General features: G+C 43.4%; 1 protein-coding gene across 12 annotated transcripts in view; it reads right to left on the bottom strand.

Annotated features, from left to right (window-relative positions):
- MYO19 (myosin XIX) overlaps positions 1-20001 on the bottom strand; it is a 59809-nt gene that overhangs the window by 11442 nt on the left and 28366 nt on the right. For all 12 annotated transcript variants that reach the window (XM_056816461.1, XM_056816460.1, XM_056816464.1 and 9 more), the window contains 11 exons: positions 12515-12611; positions 12215-12291; positions 11236-11326; positions 10653-10824; positions 10482-10555; positions 8044-8165; positions 7609-7722; positions 6152-6328; positions 1972-2118; positions 1363-1470; positions 1167-1237 (listed from right to left, as the gene is read on the bottom strand). In XM_056816461.1, coding sequence (XP_056672439.1) covers positions 1167-1237; positions 1363-1470; positions 1972-2118; positions 6152-6328; positions 7609-7722; positions 8044-8165; positions 10482-10555; positions 10653-10824; positions 11236-11326; positions 12215-12291; positions 12515-12611 — 1250 coding nt within the window. The remainder of the gene's footprint in view (positions 1-1166; positions 1238-1362; positions 1471-1971; positions 2119-6151; positions 6329-7608; positions 7723-8043; positions 8166-10481; positions 10556-10652; positions 10825-11235; positions 11327-12214; positions 12292-12514; positions 12612-20001) is intronic.

Below are 20001 nucleotides of genomic sequence, written 5' to 3'. Positions count from 1 at the left end.
CCTTTCAGCTAATCGTGATCTTGGCTCCAATACTATATACTATTATTACTTAATGCTTCCCAGCACTCATTTGCTAGCTTCTACCTCTCCCATGCCCCAGTCCACTTTGTGGCTGCCCCAGGCACCTCAGGAGGTGGGTTATGTGCTCTGGGGCTCTGACAGGCAGGCAATCCCCTGCATGGCATCCAATAGTCAGTTTTTCAGTAGAAGCAAGTTTCATAGAATGAGCAGGTATGGATGGAATCTCAGAATTTGTTACATAATCTTTTCCCCAATATTACAACTCTTACTAATATCACAATTTCCCTTAAGGGCACCACCAGCCTTCCAGTCTTCTAAACTCTCCACCTCCTTAATCCTTGAAGTCTTATATTCAACTGAAATGGCTCTCTCCAAAGGGACCAATGATATCTTAATTTACCCAAGATCTAATGGCCTCCTTTCAATTCTCATCCTCCTTGGCCTTTTGGCAGCCTCTGACACTATCACTCTCTTCTCCTGGATACTCTCTTCTTTCTGAACCTATAAAAGTATCTATCTTCATACTCAGAAAGAACATAGAAAAAATGTTTTAAAAATCTTCCAAATGAAGAGTTAGAGTGAGTCCTCAATCCGTGTTAAAAATTAAAATTTTGAACCAACTTTCCTATTAATCAATTGTTTGACATTAATGAATATGGAAATTTAATAACCAAATTCCAATAAAAACCTTTACATAATTGGTGGATGGGGTCGGTTTTCAAAATGTTTTCATCTTTACTATTCTTTTTTGATTTTCAGAATTTGTATAGATTTTAGAATGCAGGGAATTATTAAAACAGTAGTAAAACTATGTAATTTATAAGTACACATATATTTGGGGAGGGTGTATGGCTTGAGGACTTTTGACTAGAGTGCACAATTGAAAACATCACCGTCTTAAGAGCCCAAATGGGTTAGCTATCTTACAGAACTTCCTGGGGGCCTGGTTCAAAGTGTCCTCTCCCAACTCCTAAAACACTCCCAACTCCCAACATCTCCTGCTCGGTCACACAGCCTGGCATTACACTCAACTGGGTACATGACACATACCCAACTGGACACTGAACAGGGACCAAGTCATCTTCTATGGACCTTCTACAACGTAAGGGGCACTTACTAAGTTTTTGGGGTTGGCTTGAACTCACCTGATGGGAAAGCCAGCAGCACTGATGTGAACAGTCTCCACTATGCCACAGGCTTCAAGCTGGCTCAGGACCTGCAAGTTTTAAGTCAGATGGGGACTGGAGACACTGGGTGGTAGGGTCAAAGGAGGAAAGAAGATGAGGGAGAAGGAAGGAGAAGTGATGAAGGAGAAGAAGGGGGGTCGTTACAGTCAATCACCTCTTTTGTCTGGAACTTCTTGGCCTGGCCTTGGCTATTGGGCTTGATGCAGCGAATATAATGGGGTGTGGTGCTGTGCAGGACCTGCATGAGTTGCTCCAGGGAACCCTATGGAGGTGCCAGATGACAGGAGAGAAAAGGGAGCCACGCAGATCAGGGCACCAGTGGCTGCCTTCATTTGCCTTTTGGTTATTTGGAGCTTCTCTTTAGATAGTGATCAGGACAAGAGCCAGCCTGGCCCCTCAACAACCCTAAAGTGCCTGGACTCACCCTCACCCCAAATTCCCTGAGAGCTTCAAAGCATGACCCAGAAGGAGGCAGGGGCCATGGCATAATGGATGCTTTGTTTAAGTACCAGTCATCTGGTCCTTTCTCTTCCAAGAAGGTCATCACTTCTCTAAGAGAAGGAGGGGGTTTTCTCTCCCCTTCTACTCTTCCCAACTCCCACCCAGGGGCCAGGACACCACTGGCTCTGCTCAGTAAATAACTGGTCTCCTGAGGTGTCTGGGAAGGAAGGATTAAGACAGAAATAACTAGGAATGCTCCAAGACCTAGGTCTCCCCGGGAAAGGTGGGGGAAAGACATGCCTCTCAGCTTTATCAGACCTACCTTGAATTTGGATACCACAGTAATTACAGGGGCTCTGCTCTGGCTCAAAGGGTCATTCTGTTCCTTTTCTTGGGAAGGAAATAGTTTCTGAAGCAGAGAGTCCTGGGAATGCTGCAGGAGCTGAGTCAGCTCTGGAGGAACTGGATCCTGTGGGGGCAGCATTGAACAGATAGCCAAGGATGACCACTATCCATCCTTTACTCTTCTGAACAGGACTGGGGATCATAGGGACCACAGAGGCCATCTAATCCAACCCACCAAAGAGGGAAAGTCACTTGCCCAAGGTCACATAGAAAGTAAACTGGTAGAGGTGGGATTTGAACTCAGGGCCCTTGGGTTCCAGAATTCTTTCCTCCACCTCACACTGTCTCCCTGAGCTCTATCCACCTGGACACTGAGGTACTAACTACATAGAAAAAGAGTCCACTTCACACTGTTTAGCCAGACCCAAGGCCTATGTGCAGTCAAACCTTCATGCTGATGCTCTTTTAAAACTCCCCAATGTCCACTTCCTTAATCTCAATAAGGTTCTATGACCTATTCCTGTACACCATCTCAGCCACACATACAGGGATGATTAAAGGTCATCCTTACCTACAAGAGTTATACTATTGTCATCAAACTCTTAATTATTTTATCTGACCATAACCTATCATTTCAGTCCTCCCTGTACCTCTTTCTAAATCTATTCCTTTTTTCTTAACCCTTACCTTCAGTCTTCGAATTGATATGAAGTATTGGTTCTAAGGCAGAAGAACAGGAAGGGGCAATTGAGGTTTAGTGACTCGCCCAGGATCACACAACTTAAGTGTCTGAGGCCAGATTTGAACCCAGGACGTCCAGGCCTGGCTCTCCAGCCACTCCAGCTACCTAAGCTATCCCCTAAAATGTATCTTCCACCTCATTTTTCCCTTCAATCCCTCCACCTCTTAGAAATACTTTCTTGGTCATCACCAAAAGTGCTCTGACTTTTCTTTCCTTCCCCTCCAAGTTTGGAGCCTATGGTTAACTAACTGAACTCCAGCTTATCCTCTAGCCTATCTTTTTCCTCCTTGTCCTCTTGGTAATTCCGTTTCCCTAAACCCAACCTTGGATTACTCCTACCACAGTCCTTACCGGCTCTGGAATGGGACTGGAAGATGTCACACAACCATGCTGACTGGGTACTCAAAGATTCACATTACCAAGCTCCAACATGGTCTTCATTGCAGCCAAGTTGTCATTTTACTTCTCCCTAATCGATTCCCTAGTTCAGTCCCCACAAAAGCAATTCCTCATCTCTCTCCCAGTCTAATTCACCTTCCCCTCACTCCACTTTCCCAGCTGAGGCCCCCCTATCTTGTACTGAGAAAACGGAGACCCTTTGATGTGAGATCCCTTCTTTCCCTCTTTTCAAGTCAAAGACCTTTGCCTGATGGTGGCTCTTCTCCTTGCCAAGGCCCATCCTTAGATTTTCTCTTTTTCCAGACTATACTCTCAATCATCCCTTCCTCGGCTTCACTATCTTCCTGTCTATTCTTTCCTTCCTTACTCCTTACCAAGTGTTTAAGTCTCCTTCATTCTTTAAAAAAATGTCTTACCATCCACTTAAACTGTCTCCCTATATCTTTCTTCCTTTTCTCAATTAAACTTTTAGAAAGAGCCATCTAGGGGCATCAAGGTGGCTCAGTTTGAGAGCTAGGCTTGGAGATGGAAGGTCCTTTAGCCTCAGACACTTCCTAGGTGTGGCCCTGGGTAGATCTCTTTATTTATTATTGCCTAGCCCATACCACTCCTCTGCCTTGGAACCAAATACTTAAACTTGATTCTAAGACAAGTCAGGCTTTTTTAAAAAAAAGAAAAGGCCACCTGCACTCATTGTCCCTACTTACTTCCTCTCTTCTCACTCCTCAACTCTCTGCAATCTACCTTCCAACCTATTCAACAATAACTGCTTTCTCCAAATATACCAATGATCCTCTTCTTAATTGCTAGATCTTGGTTTTCTCTCTTTCATTTTTAAGTCCCCTTCCTTCTTTTCTTCTGGCCACTTTTGTAGTTCTTGTGACCAAGTCATTCTTTTCCTCTGAATCTCTTATTGCAGGGGGCTGCTCTCTTCTTTGGAGTTTACCTTTGGGATATTTTTTCATGTTTGTTTTCTTCTTCTGTTTACTCATACTTCTAGCCATAAGATATTGTGCTCAGGCCAGTCCCCTCCTAACCTCATAGATGGGTTATGGTAGGCTTTGTTTACTCCTATCCCTGCTGCTGATGGGGTGGGGATGGCTGCTCACCACCCGCAATCCCTGGTTTAGGTCTCAATCTCCTGGTCACGTTGGATTCTAGCCTTGACAAGCATGTGGCGTCTCCTTAAATGATCCCCAATTAGGAGCAGGTTCCATCCTCTGGTGTGGTTTTTGTTAGGCCCTCCTGGGGACCACACTGGTCCCAGGCACAGAGTTATCCTGGTTCCAAGCAGGCAATGTTGGGACTTGTAGTGTAGCTCACAACTGGCTGGCTTCCCTGCTGTACCCTCCCTAGCATGGCTCCTTTCCCTGACTTAGTTGTAGGCTGGACACCTACACATATGCTGGCTTCCCAGGTCTAACCCCTTTCTTCCAGCCTCCCCCAACTTCTGGCCATCTTTTTGTGCATTTCTGGACCAGGTAGAGGAACTTACTTCTGTGTCTAAATTTTCAACTTCTTGACCTTTCTGTTGCATGCCACTGACCACACTTTCCTCCTGGATACATTCTCTCTTTTCTTTTTTAGCTGCTGCTCTCTCCAGGTCCTCCTTCTGCCTAAACTGTCTAACCATTCCGTCTCAGTCCCTGGATTCTCCTCAAGGGTTTAACTATAACTTGGATATGAAGATTCTTAGGTTTATATGCCCAGCTCAAAGTCCTATATCAGTAACTACTTCCTAGATATTTTAACCTGGCTGTCCCATAGATATCTCAAACTCAACATATATAAAATGAAATTCATCCTTCATTAATCCCTCTCTGACCTTTCTTATGTTTCTTGAGGACACTCATCTTTCAAGAGTTTGCAACCTGGCAATCTCTTCCACTTTTCATATCATTTCCCAAATTCTGCCACTTCTATTTCCACATCTCTTGAACCTATCCCATTCTTTACAAAAGGACCACTACCCTAGTTTACCTCTCACTGGACCACTGAATTAAGCTCTTCATTTGGTGTTCCTTCAGGCCTGTCTACACAACTGCCACAGTGATTGTCCTAAGATCTCACCAGGCCACTCTCCAAATTCAATAAACTACAGAGGCTAGTGCCTCTGGGATCAAAATACACTCCTCTGGCATTTAAAGCCCTTAATGATCTGACCCCCAACCCTATTCAACATTATTCTCCTTCTTGTAACCTCTGGTCTATTCAAACTATCCTGCCCTTCTTGATGTACCTTACATGTATCATTCTAATATCCTGCTCCATGCCTTTCTAGGCTTGCAATGCTCCCTTCTTCTACCCCAGAGAATCCTTGCTTACAGTAAGAATTAGCCCAAGTACCTTCATATCCATGAAGTTTTTTGTGACCCTCTCAAAATCAACCCATAACTCTCTTCCATGTGTATGTTGTCCTAGGTCCTTGAGCCTGTTTCACCTTGGTCCCTGGAGTCCAGGGCAGTGTCAGGTACAAAGCAGGCACTTAATAAATGCTTGTTGACTAACTAATGGGACCCCCATATTTTGGGAAAGACACTGACAAGCTGGAGAAGCACCAGAGTATAGCTGTCCAGACACCGGGTCAGACAAGAAACTAGGGATGATTCACGTGGGGAAGAGGAGGCTCAGTTGGGGACAAGAGAGCTTCCTCTAAGTATCTGAAAGGCTGCCACCCCAGTAACATATTGGATGAGTTTTTCTTGGCCCAAGAGGACATGATCATGGGGAGTGGATGGAACCTGTAGAGAGTTCTCACAAATGGGTCTGCCCCTAAAGCAGAACAGGCTGCCAAGGGAGACTAGAGGTTCCCTCTCTCTAAACATCTTCACCTCAAGGAGGCTGAAAGACCACCCTTTAGGGATCTGGTAGAACAGACTTCTGGTTAGGTGTGGATGATCTCTGAGATCCTTTCCATCTCTGAGCATCTATAAAAGCTCTCTATAGGAAGTTCTTAAAGGTCACTGAGCACTGTTATTGTAACTAAGGATCCAGGCTTCCCTTGCTTTCTGCTGACCTTATTTTTCTCCACCATGCCCTCGATCTGATACTGCACGGGACCAGCATAGTGAGAGATGATAAAATTGGGCTCCTTGCTAAGCTTGTTTCGGCTCAGGCTGGCATTGCTGGATAGGGCCTTCTCAATTCGAGTCTGGAGCTGGATGCTGTTGGATAGTCTATTCAGGCGACACTCCTGCACACAGACAACACGAAGATAAAGGTGGCAGTAAGAACAAGGAAACTTTACGTTTATACTGTGTAAGGGCAGGTTGCAAAAGGAAAGATGGAACACAAACATTGAAACAGAGGATGATAGCAGATGGTAGCAGAGGATGCTAGAGGATGGTAGCAGAGAGAAGAATGGACTTAGAGGAACTCAGTGAAGAACTCTGGGGGGCTTTTGAATGGAGATCTCAAAGAGGCAGGAAGGATATTCCTTGCTGGAGATCTTGCCAAGAGCCAATAGAGGATTCATCTGTGTTTAGCCCTGAGACGACACCTTGAAAGTTATTTCAACAACATTTACCTCTGAGAACATCTAATCAGAGCATCAAGACTCTTCAGACCTGAGAGGATGGTGGACTCTCTGCCTGAGAGCCAGGCTCTCTCCCTTTTGCCTTTTAACCCTGCTCTGACTATTCCTTAGCCCCAACAGTATTAAAATAGAAGTAAAGGAAATAGTGGAAAGGGAAGGTGAAACTCTGGTTGGCTTGACAGCTGCCTGAGTGAGAGACCTTTTGGGATATAGATCAGGGACCCTGATTTCCTCATTCCAGCTCCCCATCTTTCCTTATAGTCATTGCCCATTAAAACTTCTTATACACAGTCAGATAATTTCTTATTTGTAAGAGCTAAAAGGAGGTAACTTGTTGAGGCTACAGATCAGCCATAACTGAGTGCTAATCAAGATCCCTCCCCCACTGAGTCAAAAGAATGAGGGGGAGGGGGGCTTATCCCCTTGACCTCTTCATGCCAAGGAATTTTAGGGTACCATTTATATCACCTGATGGGGAGCCCTTCCTTCATCTTCCCATCACCCTCACTTAACAGTGGATCCCCAATTTTCTGAGAAGCACCCCTTGACAGCATTACTCAGTAGGAGTGAGAGTAGGAATCAGCTCATCAAGGCTCCTACCATTCATCACCTCCCTCCTTCAGGACAACCTCAAGACCATCAGTTGTTCTGATCATTCCCGTGGTTTTAAAACTCAGTCTGTCCCAACCTTCCTTCCTTCCTTCCTCCCCTTTCTAGCAGTGCAGCGGCTAGTCATGGGCCAAGCCCACTGCTGACAGATAATAAAGACTGGACCGGCCATTTCTCTCCTCCTTAAGTAGCTCTCCCCATCTTCTCCACTTGGGGGGGGGGGGAGGGGGCTCACAATATTGGATTTAGTGTGGATGCCCACTGAGGCTCAAACCTTCTGTGCTCAAGTGACCCATCAGCCCAGTGCCCCCCCCCCCCCCCCCACTCACCTCATTTATGAGGGAACAGATGCTCACAGGATTTCCTTCAATCAGGTCCAGGCAGCTCTGATTGTCCTGGTAGCTGATGAAAGACCACTCCAGGCCCTCCGCAGCATATTCCTCCTGGAGCGGGAGAAGAGCAGGATTGGGGGGGAGGGAGGGGGTCCAAGGAGAGGGGAGCAGGAGCGACCTGAGCTCCTGGACATTCTTGTCTGGGCTCTCTGACCTCTAGAGGACATGCTGAGTCAAATATGGGCATTTAAGGAGGCAGCAGTATGGGATGAAACCCTGCCTTGTTCCTAAGGCCCTGCACCAGAAGGTGCACTCAGGAGCACCAAAGAGGCTAGTCCCCTTCCCTGCACCACCCAGCCCTGGCCACAGTTCTGCGGCCACTGTACGGCCCATTCCCCACTTTCCCTGCCCACCCTGCCCCTCGCTCCGTACTTGCTGGGCTCGCAGGTAGTGAGCCACAAAGTGCTGCTGCAGCTTCTCATTGGCATAGTTAATGCATAGCTGCTCCAGGTTGTTGTTGGGGAAACATTCAAACCCGTACACATCCAGGAGCCCTGGGCCACAGGAAGGAGCAGAAGGAAGGAGTGGGGGAGAAAGCACAGTTACCATGGAGGGGAAGGGTGGTTGGCTGCCCCCCACCTGTCTGGATTTGCAGTCTGACTCCAGCTAGAGACCGACACTGGAGCCAGGAGTCCCTGGGGCCCCTCACTGGCACAAGCCTGGCACGATGGCTATCAGAAAGCCGGGATGAGGAGTGTGTCTGTTCTGGAACACATAAAGCAAACCTTTCTTCCCCAGGGGAAGCACCTGGGCTCTCTCCATGCCCTCTCTTTATTCGTGGCAGATCGGGCAGAAATGTGACACTTGGGCTTCTCTCTGGAGCTCTCATTCTGCCATGATGGTAGCTAGTGCTGTGCCCACACTGCCCGAAGAACCAGGATCTAATTGAGAATGTTTTAAATACATAAAATGAAGTAGGGGGCAGCTGGGTAGCTCAGTGGATGGAAAGCCAGGCTTAGAGATAGGAGGTCCTGGGTTCAAATCTAGCCTTAGACACTTCCTAGCTGTGTGAGCCTGGTCAAGTCACTTGACCCCCATTGCCTAGTCCTTAACACTCTTCTGCCTTGGAACCAATATAATATTGATTCTAAGTTGAAAGGTAAGGATTTAAAATAAATAAATAAAAGTACATGGGATTACAATGGAAACCCATTATAATGAAATGCAGTTTTAAAAATACTCTCACCCTGAAACCAAGTTCATAGACACTCCCCCACCCCCAGGGGAGGGGGGAAAGACTTGATTTAAGGAAGACACTTCAAAGTTGTGGGATAGAGGAAAGAGCCCTGGCCTTGGAGCCTGAGAATCTGAGTTCCAATTCCGGCTCTATGAACTAGGAGTCCATACTTGCCTTTCCTCATCTGCAAAATGAGAGGGTTGGATCAGACTTTCCTGTGGGAGACTTTCCTTTTTCAGGGAGAAGTCTGACATCCAATTAATTCAACTCACCAATACCTTTTTGTTTGGTTCCCCTTTCACTTCAGTAAGTTTTAATGATTACATTTTTAGTTTGCCAGGCACTTCCTCTAAGGTACCAAGAAAAGAGCAAAAAGAAACTCCACCCTCAAGGAGCTCAGATCCCAGCAGGAAGAGAACATGTTTTTGATTGTTGTTCAGTTGCATCTTAGTCCCCGTGATTCTCATTCTGGTTCATTTTTACATTTTTTTTACATTTTTTACATTTTTACATTTTTACAATTTTTTACATTTTACATTTTTACAATTTTTACATTTTTACATTTTACATTTAAATGAGGAAACTGAGGCCAACAGGGTCACCCAGCCATTATGTGGCTGAGACTAGATTTGAACTCAGGAGTTTTCTTGCCTCCAGGCCCAGTGCTCTATCCACTGTGCCATCTACTTGCCTGAACATAGGTACATAAATGAGCAAATACAAACTGAGGGAGCAGAACTTGGAGAAATCAAGGAAGGTTTCTTGGAGGAGGTGGCACAAGCTAACCCTTCAAGAGAGGCTCACGTTTTGGGAGGTGGAGGTGATGCTGGGGACGTACAAAGGCATGAGAGCAGGAATATGGGAAATTATTCACAGGGAACATCCAGTGGGCCATCGGGATACAAGCCCAGAGCACGTGACGGGAACAGCGTCTCATTACCGGTGAGAGCCGCAGAGGCCAGGCCACAAAAGGCTTGCATGTGCTCTGAGCTCTGCACCCTGGCAGGGCTGGAGAGCCAGGGCAGCTTCGGGGGAGTGTGACAGGGCAAACTGGCACATGGGGAGAACACTGGGCAGGGAGCTCACTGGGAGGCTTCGCCACTGCTTATGGCAGATGGAGCCATTACTTCCTCCAGCAGGAGGCAGGAGGGCCCTTCTGGATGCCCTGGAGAGTGATGCCTGGAACCCCCTGCATGCCCAGGTTGAGGCCTCTTCCAGCCTCTTCAGCCTTCCACTCCATGCACTGGACCCTTGGCCCCAGGCTCTCCTGTCACTCCTTACACACAACACTGCTCCATCTCTGACCTCCACACCTTTGCGGTGTCTAGAATACCCTCCCATCCTCCCCTCCAGTGGACCCTGATGGTACAGGAGGCTCTTCCCAGGCCTCCCCAGCAATTCTGCCACACCTCCATGAGTCACTTTTTCATGTTGACTCCCCTGCCGCTGGAATGGGAACTCCTTAGGGGAGGCACCTCACACAGGATGGCTTTAGTAAATGCTTGGGGCTGCCATTGTCTAGTCTAATCCCCCCATTTTACAAAGGAGGAAACGGGGGAAAGGTGCTGCCCAAGGGGTCCAGGGAGGGCCTGCAGCAGGGGTCAGAAAGGTGAGGAGGCAGAAGAACACGTACCAATGAAGTTGGTCCAGGAGGAGGGCTCTGTGCAGATGCTCCCATTGATGACAGACACCAACCAGTCAAACAACCTGTGGAGGACCAGGGAGGACGGTGAGTCCGAAGGGCAGGGGTCTGGCAGCCAGGTCTCCCTGCGGAGCCCCCCACGGAGCAGCCGGGCTCACTCACCGGCCGTAGGTGGCTTTGGCCAGACAGTCTCTCCTGGTCTCGCACTCAGCCCGGGAGCACGGCTTCCTGAAGACCTGCCGCTGCTTGCCGGCACTGATCCTCCGGACCTGGAGCGTGTCCAACAGCTCCTCATGGGGGATCTGGAGCAGAGAGGCTGCTGTCGCTACACAACCTGGTGTGGGGACCACAGCAACAACGTGGTTACATGCGGGCAGCGGGCTGATGAGGCGGCAAAGTCCCCGGGCCCCTGCCAGCCATGCAGGTCCTGGAGGAATTGGAGGAAGGAGCTCAGACACCCCTGTTGGCCTGGCCCCAGACAGAAGGTCTGCTCTGGCCACCCCACAACACTGACTGCGATGGCCACGGCAACACAAAGGGCCAGAGAGGGTGCTTTCAGCACCTGCGCCAGGCTCTCCCTAACCCCTTTTGTCCCAGATTCAGGCTCTTCCCGGGACACAAATCTCCTTCCCCAGCCTGTGGGGTGCCAGCCTGCCCTCTTTATCAGTCTGTAAGCCTGGTTCCTGGGAGCCCCCCTGGGTCCTCAGGGTTCCCAGGCAGGGGTGGTGAGCTCCTTCCCTCTTACATTTAGCATCTTCCTGTGGCTGGCAAACCTGGGATTCATCCTCCGAGTCAGCAAAGTGGACATTGCCAAGGTGCAGCAAGCCTGCCAAGACCTGTAGGAACAGCGGGACGGCACACTCAGAGACCTGGACCCCAGAGGAAGCGCCCACTTCCAAAGGCTTTTTGGGTGACCACACCCCACTTTCACCCCTTGGTGATGGGCTTGGAGGAGGGGAAGGAAGGAGCTTCGTCCTCAGTGGTCATTCTTTTCTGTGCCTCATTTCTGTAGCTGGAGAGCTACAGGGAATCCCTGCCTCTGGAGAGATACTTTCTTCTCTTCCTGCCTGCTTAGTCAGCTAAGTGTTACAGCCCTGCAGACCTGGGTGACACCTGGAGGGAGCACCCCAGATCCCCGGTGTCAAAGGGCCCAGGCCCCCCACCTTCCTTCCTTGATGAAGTTCTTCAAGGGTCATCCACACCCAGCAGGCAGCATTCAAAATAATTCAGAGCACAGCCCCTCTGGCTGAGGCCCGGAGCCAGGCTCTGATCACTAAAGCCCTGAAACTGCCCCTTGAACTGCTCCTCCCCGTGCCAGCCTTCTTGTCCTGGGCCCACAGTAAGCAGACTCCTGCCCAGCCCTGGTCTGCCACTCCCCACAATAACATGTCTGTTCACTTCAATTCCTCAACTATGCTTTCCCCATAGTGCTCAGGCCTAGTCTTTTCTGGTTGACTGAAAAGCCTGGGGGTTTCCTGGGGCAACTTCCCCATGGACTGGCCCCAAGGCTTTAAGCCTCACTGTAGCCCCATGCACCCTGGGACACCCAGAGCAGCTCCCTGGAGTTCAGCCACCCCAGCTCACTGGCTGATCTTGCTGCCTCTGGAGGAGATAAGGCCCAGCCACTGCATCAATAAAAAAGGTGTTGCCAGTTGTAGAATCTCCTGCCCAGGTGATGGCTAATCCCCTTCCCCAAATAACATGACTCATTTTTCTATTCTGACCTTAAAGATGTTGTTCTGCATGGAGTGATCGATGCCCAGGTGGAGCATGGCATCTCTTGTCACTTCAAAGCAATCCTCTGGAAATAAAACAAAACACCCAAGTCACTGACACGGATAGCCAACTCAGTGTCCCAGAACATTCCAATGTCTCTGGGACTCCCAGATCTCAGACTTGAGGAGGTAGGTCTGAGGCCTGGAATGCAAAGTCCAGGAGATAAACTGCCCTCTGAAGTCTCGGCGTACAGTTCACATGCTTGTTGCCAACCCAAAGAAGCAGAAGCCCCTCAGAGCTCTCCCTACCTTCCAAGGTCCTCTCAGAATTGGGCAGCCAGTAGAAAGCTGCTCCCTCAGGCAGGTGCCACTCTAGCCTCTCTCTTGAACTGGCTCCTTTGGCAATCTGGGGAACCAGAAATGTTCCAATGAGATGCCTAGATAGATAACTGTAGGTGAACCCCAATGGACCCTGAGACACTAGAGACCCTAGAGACAGGACCCTGAACACTATTCTTCCACCTGCTATATAAGACACAGAAGAGAAAGCGCCAGAGGAGCTCCCAATAGCACACCAAGAGAAGTTCTGTCCTGTTCCTACTCCTGAAAGAGTATGCAATAGCTTGATAAAGAATCTGAGGGTAATCCTCTCCCTCTTCCAAGTATAGTTTGTCTCTTTTTTCCCCACCAGTTTCTCTGTCTCCAAACACAAAGGGTCTCCTCAATCTTGAAAAAACAAACAAACTTGTCCTTCAATAGAGAAAAATACTTGTACAAAAATATTCACAGCCTCACTCTTTGTAGTAGAAAAAAAATGGGAAAACAAGGGGGTTTCCCTTCAATTGGGGAATGGCTGAACAAATTGTGGTATATGTTGGTGATAGAATACTATTGTGCTCAAAGGAATAATGACCTAGAGGAATTCCATGTGAACTGGAACAACCTCCAGGAATTAGTGCAGAGTGAAAGGATCAGAACCAGAACATTGTACACAGAGACTGATACATTATGGCACAACTGAATGTAACGGACTGCTCTACTAGCAGCAATGCATTGCTCCAGGACATTTCTGGGGGACTTATGAGAAAGAACACTATCCACATCCAGAGAAAGAACTGTGGGAGTAGAAACACAGAAGAAAAACATTTGCTCAATCATGAAGATCAATGGGGATATGATTGGGGGTTTTGACTTTAAATGATCACTCTATTGCAAATATTAATAATGTGGACATAGATTTTGAATAATGATACAATTAAAACCCAGTGGGGGAAGTGGGGAGGGAAAGAACATGAATCATGTAACCCTGGAAAAATATTCTTAATTAAAAAAAACAAACAATCTTGTCCTTGACCCTTCTAAAAGCTACAGTTCTACTTCTCCCCCTCCCCCCACCCTTTTTACTGCCAATTTTTTTTTATCTGGACCCAATGTTTCCATTTCCTTAAAAGGCCTGGGGTCTCCTCCATATTTCCTGTGATATGGCTTTAGTCCACCCATAAGGCTATTAGAACTGCTTTCTCAAAGATCTTCTGATTCTCATTCAGGACTCCTAATTCCCAAATCTCTTAGCCTTTTTTTCAGTCCTCATCCTCCCTGCCTTCTCTGCAGCTTTTGATTCAAGGGACCGCCTTTTCCCTACTAGATGCTTTTTCTTTTCCTCTAGCTTCAGGATCCATATTCTCTTTTTTATTTCCTGCTAAATGCATGATATGGATATTACCCAGGGCCTCCTCTCTCACTTTGCTTTTTCTTAATTATTATTTTTATTTTAATAACAAATAATAAGTTTTCCAAAGTTATATGATCCAAATTTTCTTCCTCCCTCCTTTCCTTTTTCCTGGAGCCAACAAGTGATTTAATTTGATTTGTATAAGTATTACCACTCAAAACATATTTCCACATTATTCATCTTTGTAAATGGATAATTTTATAAAACCAAAAATCTAAAACACATACCCAAATAAACAAGCGATAAATCATGTTTTCATCTGCATTTCTACTCCAACAGTTCTTTCTCTGGAGGTGGGTAGTGAAATTACATATTGATTAAAGGGTGTATAAATAATGAAGAAATATCAATACTCAACATATATGCACCAAATGGTATAGTAGCCATATTTCTAAAGGAGAAACTAAAGGAGCTTAGGAGGAAATAGATACTAAAACCATACTAGTGGGGGACCTTAACCTTCCCCTATCAGAACTTGATAAATCAAACCAAAAAATAAATAAAAAGAAGTTAAGGGAAATTAATGAAATGTTAGAAAAATTGGAGGTAGATAGCATTCTTTTTCATAAGTCCCTCAGAATTGCCCTGGATCACTGTATTGTTGTTAGTAGCAAAGTCTATTACAGTTGATTGTTCCATAATATTTCAATAATTGTGTATAACGTTCTCTTGATTCTACTTATCTCACTCTGCATTACTTCATGTAGGTTTTTCCCGCTCTTTCTCAAATCATCCTGTTCATCATTCTTTATAGCACAATAGTATTCCATCATCATCATATACCACAGTTCATCCATTCCCCAATTGAGGGACATCCCTTTAGTTTCCAATTCTTTGCCACCACAAAAAGAGCAGCTATAAATATTTTTGTACAAACAGGTACTTTCTCATTTAAAAAAATCTCTGGCATATAAATCTATTGGTGGGTATACCTTATTTTATAGTCCTTTGACCATAATTCCAAATTGCCCTCCAGAATTGTTGGATCAATTCACAACCCTACCAGCAATGCATTAGTGTCCCAATTTTGCCACATCCCCTCCAACATTTATCATTTTTCCTTTACTGTCATACTGGCCAGTCTGATAGATGAGATGGTATTTCAGAATTGTTGTAATTTGCATTCTTTAATCAAGAGGGACTTAGAACATTTTTTATATGACTTGATATTTGATTTCTTCATCTGATAACTGCCTATTCATATTCTTTGACCATTTATCAATTGGAGTATGACTTGTATTTTTTATAAATTTGACTTTGTACCATATATTTAAGAAATGAGACCTTTATCTTGGTTGTATGTTTTGTTAGTCCAAAACCTTTTAAATTTAACATAATCAAAATTATTCATTTTACATCTTGTAATATTTTATCTCGTTTGGTCATAAAATCTTCCTTTCTATGTTCTTCTATTTATATCACTGTTTAAATCATACATGCATTTTTACTTTATCTTGGTATAGGGTGTGAGATATTGATTTAAACCTAATTTTTACCATACTGCTTTCCAATTTTCCCAGCAGTTTTTGTCAAATAGTAAGTTCTTATCCCCAAAGCTGGAATCTTTCAGTTTATCAAACACTAGATTGCTGAGGTCATTTACTCCTATTCTGTTCCACTGATCTACCCATATATTTCTTAGCCAGTACCAGATAGTTTTAATGATCATTGCTTTATAATACAACTTAATATCTGGTACTTCTAGGTCACTATTCTTCACATTTTTTTCATTAGTTCCCTTGATATTCTTGATCTTTTGTTCTTCCAGATGAATTTTATTATTTTTTCTAATTCTATAGTTTTTTGGTTGTTTGATTGGTATGGCACTGAACAAGCAAATTAATTTAGGTAGGATTGTCATTTTTATTCCATTATCTCAGCCTGCCTATGAGCAATTAATGTTTCCCAATTGTTTAGCTCTAACTTTGTGTGTCTTGTAACTGTGTTCATATAATTCCTGCATTTGTATTGTCAAATAGATTCCCAAGTATTTTATATTGTCTAGAGTGATTTTAAATGGAGTTTCTCTAACTCTTGCTCCTGGACTTTGTTGGAAATATGCAGAAATGCTGATGATTTATGTGGGTTTATTTTGTATCCTGCAACTTTGCTAAAGTTATTATTTCAATTAGTTTTTTAGTTGATTTTCTAGGATTTTCTAAGTATACCATCATATCATCTAAAAAGAATGATAGTCTAGTTTCCTATTCCAAATCCTAAAATTGCCTATTTTAATTCCTTCAATTTCTTCTCTAATTACTAAAGCTACCATTTCTAGTACAACATTAAATAACAGTGGTGATGATGGGCATCCTTACTTCAACTCCTTATCTTATTGGGAAGGTTTCTAACTTATCCCCACTGCAGATACTTGCTAATAATTTTAAATAAACACTAATTATTATTTTAAGGAAAAGCCCTTTTATTGCTATGCTTTCTATAGAAATAGGTTTTGTATTTTGTCAAAGCCTTTTTCTGCATCTATCTGAGATAATCATGTGATTTCTTTTAGTTTGATTATTGATATGGTCAATTATGTTAATAGTTTTCCTAATATTAAACCAGCTTTGCATTCCTGATATAAATCCCACCTAGTCATAGTAAATAATCCTTTTGATATATTGCTGTAGTCTTCTTTGTTAGTATTTTATTTAAGATTTTTACATCAATGTTCATTAAGGAAACTGGTCTGGAATTTTCTTTCTCTGTTTTTGGTCTTCCTGGCTTAGGAATCGCACCATATTTGTCTCATAAAAAGAATTTGGCAGAACTCCTACTTTGCTTATTTTACCAAAAACTTTGTATAGTATCGGGATTGTTCTTTGAATATCTGATAGGGTTCACTTGTGAATCCCTCTGGCCCTTGGGATTTTTTCTTAGGAAGTTTATTCATGGCTTACTCAATTTCTTTTTCTGAAATAGGATTATTTAAGTATTCTATTTCCTCTTTTGCTAATTGAGGCAATTATTCATCTATTTGAACTAGATTATCAGATTTACTGTCATATAGCTACTAATGATTGCTTTAATTTCCTCATTATTGGAGGTAAAAATCACCCTTTTCATTTTTTTATATTGGTAATTTGTCTTCTTCCATTAAATCAAATTAACCAAAGTTCTATTTTATTTTTTTTTGTCTTTTCATAGAACCAACTCCTAGTCTTATTTATTAATTCAATAATTCGCTTACTAAAAATTTTATTAATTTCTCCTTTGAATTTTAGGATTTCCAATTTGGTCTTTAATTGGGGATTTCAAATTCATTATTTTTCTAGTTACATGTCCAAATTCATGAATCTGCCCTTTTCTTTCCCTGAATACTACTTTGGTTGTATCGGTTGTATCCCATACATTTTGACACGTTTTCTCCTCATTGCCATTCTCTTCAATGAAATCCATGACTGTTTCTATGATAAGTTTTTTGACCCACTCATTTTGAAGAATTAGATTAGCTTCCAATTAATTTTAATTTGCCTTTCCATGAACCCTTATTGACTATTTTTATTGTATTACGATATGAAAAAATTATTTCTACTTTTCTGCATTTAGTTATGAAGTTTTTATGTATTGGTACATGATCAATTTTTATATGTGCACCATGTGCAACTGAAAAAACATATTCCTTTTTAATCCTTGTTCAATTTTCTCCAGATATCTATTAAATCTAACTTTTCTAAAATTTCATTCACTTCTTTTACTTATTTATTTTGGTTAGATTTATCTAGTTATGATAGGGGAAGGTTGAGGTTCCGCCCACTAGATTGGTTTTATTATTTCCTCCTTAAGCTTTAGTTTCTCCTTTAAAAATCTTGATGCTATATCATTTGGTGCATATAATGTTAAGTAATGAAATTACTTCATTGTTTATACTACATTTTATCAAAATGTAATTACCTTCCTCATCTCTTTTAGTCAGATCTATTTTTGCTTTAGCTTTGTCTGAGATCATGATTGCTACTCCTGATTTTTTTCTTTAATTTCAGTTGAAGCCCAATAGATTCTGCTCCATACTTTGTGTGTGTCTCCCTGTGTCAAGCATGTTTCTTATAAACAACGTATGGTAAGATTGGTTTTTAATTCACTCTGCTATCTGCTTCCATTTTATGAGTTCATCCCATTCACAATTACAGTTATGATTACCATCTGTGTATTCTCCTCTATCTTGATTTCCTCTTTAATCCTGCCCTTTCTACTTACACTCTTTCCCTCCACACCAGTGTCTTGCTCTCCTTGCCCCTCCCTTATTTTACTTCTCCCTCCCCTCCCTTTCTTATTCCTCTTCTACTTCTCTATAAGGTAAAATAGAATTTTATAGTTCAAAGAATCAGGCTGTTCTTCCCTTTCTGAGCCCATTCAAATGAGAGTAAGGTTAAAGTATTATCCATCGCCACTCTCGTTCTCCCATTTACTGTAGCTCTTTCCCTTTCCCCCCTCCCCACAATCTCTTTATTTGATATAATTTACCCCATTTTACTTCTCCCTTCCTATTTCATAGTACAAATTGTTTTATTCACCCCTAGATTTTTTTTGGCTCATCATCCCAAATAGCTTACTACCACACCCTCTGTCCATGTATATTTCTTCTAACTACTATGATAATGATTAAAAAAAAAAAACTAATAGTTTGACCTTATTGAATCCCTTAAATTTTTTATCTTTCTTATTTACTTTTTTATGCTTCTCTTGAATTTTATGTTCAGACATCAAATTTTCTATTAAGTTGTGGTCTTTTCTTCAGGAATGCTTGAATCTATTTTATTAAACAACCTTATTTCCTGAGAGAAAACAGTCAGTTTTGACAGATAAGTGATTCTTGGTTATAAACCCATTTTCCTTGTCTTCTAGAATATCATTTTCCAAGCTTTCTGATCCTTCAATGTGGAAGCTGCTAGATCCTGTGTAATACTGACTGGGGCTGAGTAATATCTGAATTGTTTCTTTCTGGATGGATGCAGTATTTTCTCCTTGACCTGGGAGCACTTGAAATTGGCTATAACACTCCTGGGAGTTGTCATTTGGAGATTTACTGCAAAAGGTGATATGTGGATTTTTTTAAACCCTTACCTTCCTCCTTAGAATCAATATTGCTTATTAGTTCTAAGGCAGAAGAGCAGTAAGGGCAAGGCAATGGGGGTTAAGTGACTTGCCCAGGGTCACACAGCTGGGAAATGTCTGAGGCCAGATTTGAACCTAGGACCTCTCTAGGCCTGGCTCTCAATCCCACTGGGCTATCCAGCTGCCCCCTGTGGATTCTTTCAATTTCCATTTTACTTTCTTGTTCAAGACTATCAGGACACTTTTCTTAGATAATTTATTGTAATACTATATCTAAGCATTTTAAAAAATAATGACTTTCAGGGGAGAGCTGGGTAGCTCAGTGGATTTGAGAGCCAGGCCTAGAGACTGGGAGGTCCTAGGTTCAAATCTGGCCTCAGACACTTCCCAGCTGTGTGACCCTGGGCAAGTCACTTAACCCCACCCCCCCACCCAGCCCTTACCACTTTTCTGCCTCGGAACCAATAAATAGTATTAGTTCCAAGACAGAAGGTAAGGGTTTTAACAAAAATAATGACTTTCAGGTAGTCCAATAATTTTTTTTAAACCCTTACCTTCTGCTTCAGAATCAATACTATGTATTGGTTCCAAGGCAGAAGTGTGGTAAGGGCTAGGCAATGGGGGTTAAATGACTTGCCCAGGGTCACACAGCTGGGAAGTGTCTGAGGCCAGATTTGAACCTAGGATCTCCCATCTCTAGGCCTGGCTCTCAATCCACTGAGCTACCCCAACTTCCCCCTAGTCCAATAATTCTTAAATTGTCTCTCCTGGATCTATTTTCCAGGTCAGTTTTTTCAATGAGATATTTTTTCTTCTATTTTTTCATTCTTTTGATTTGATTGTTTTTGATATTTCATGAAGTCATTATCTTCTGACTGGGGATTAATCATATTTGAATTGTTTCTTTCTGAATGCTTGAAGTATTTTTTCCTTGACCTGGGAGCTCTTGCCCAATTCTAATTTTTTTAAAATACATTTCTTCCAGGACCTTTTGATCCTTTTCCCTTTG

This window comes from Monodelphis domestica, chromosome 2, assembly GCF_027887165.1.
Source record: "Monodelphis domestica isolate mMonDom1 chromosome 2, mMonDom1.pri, whole genome shotgun sequence".
NCBI lineage: Eukaryota > Metazoa > Chordata > Mammalia > Didelphimorphia > Didelphidae > Monodelphis > Monodelphis domestica.
The sequence above is the reverse complement of the archived record's forward strand: the minus strand, read 5'-3'. Positions and strand labels throughout refer to the sequence as shown.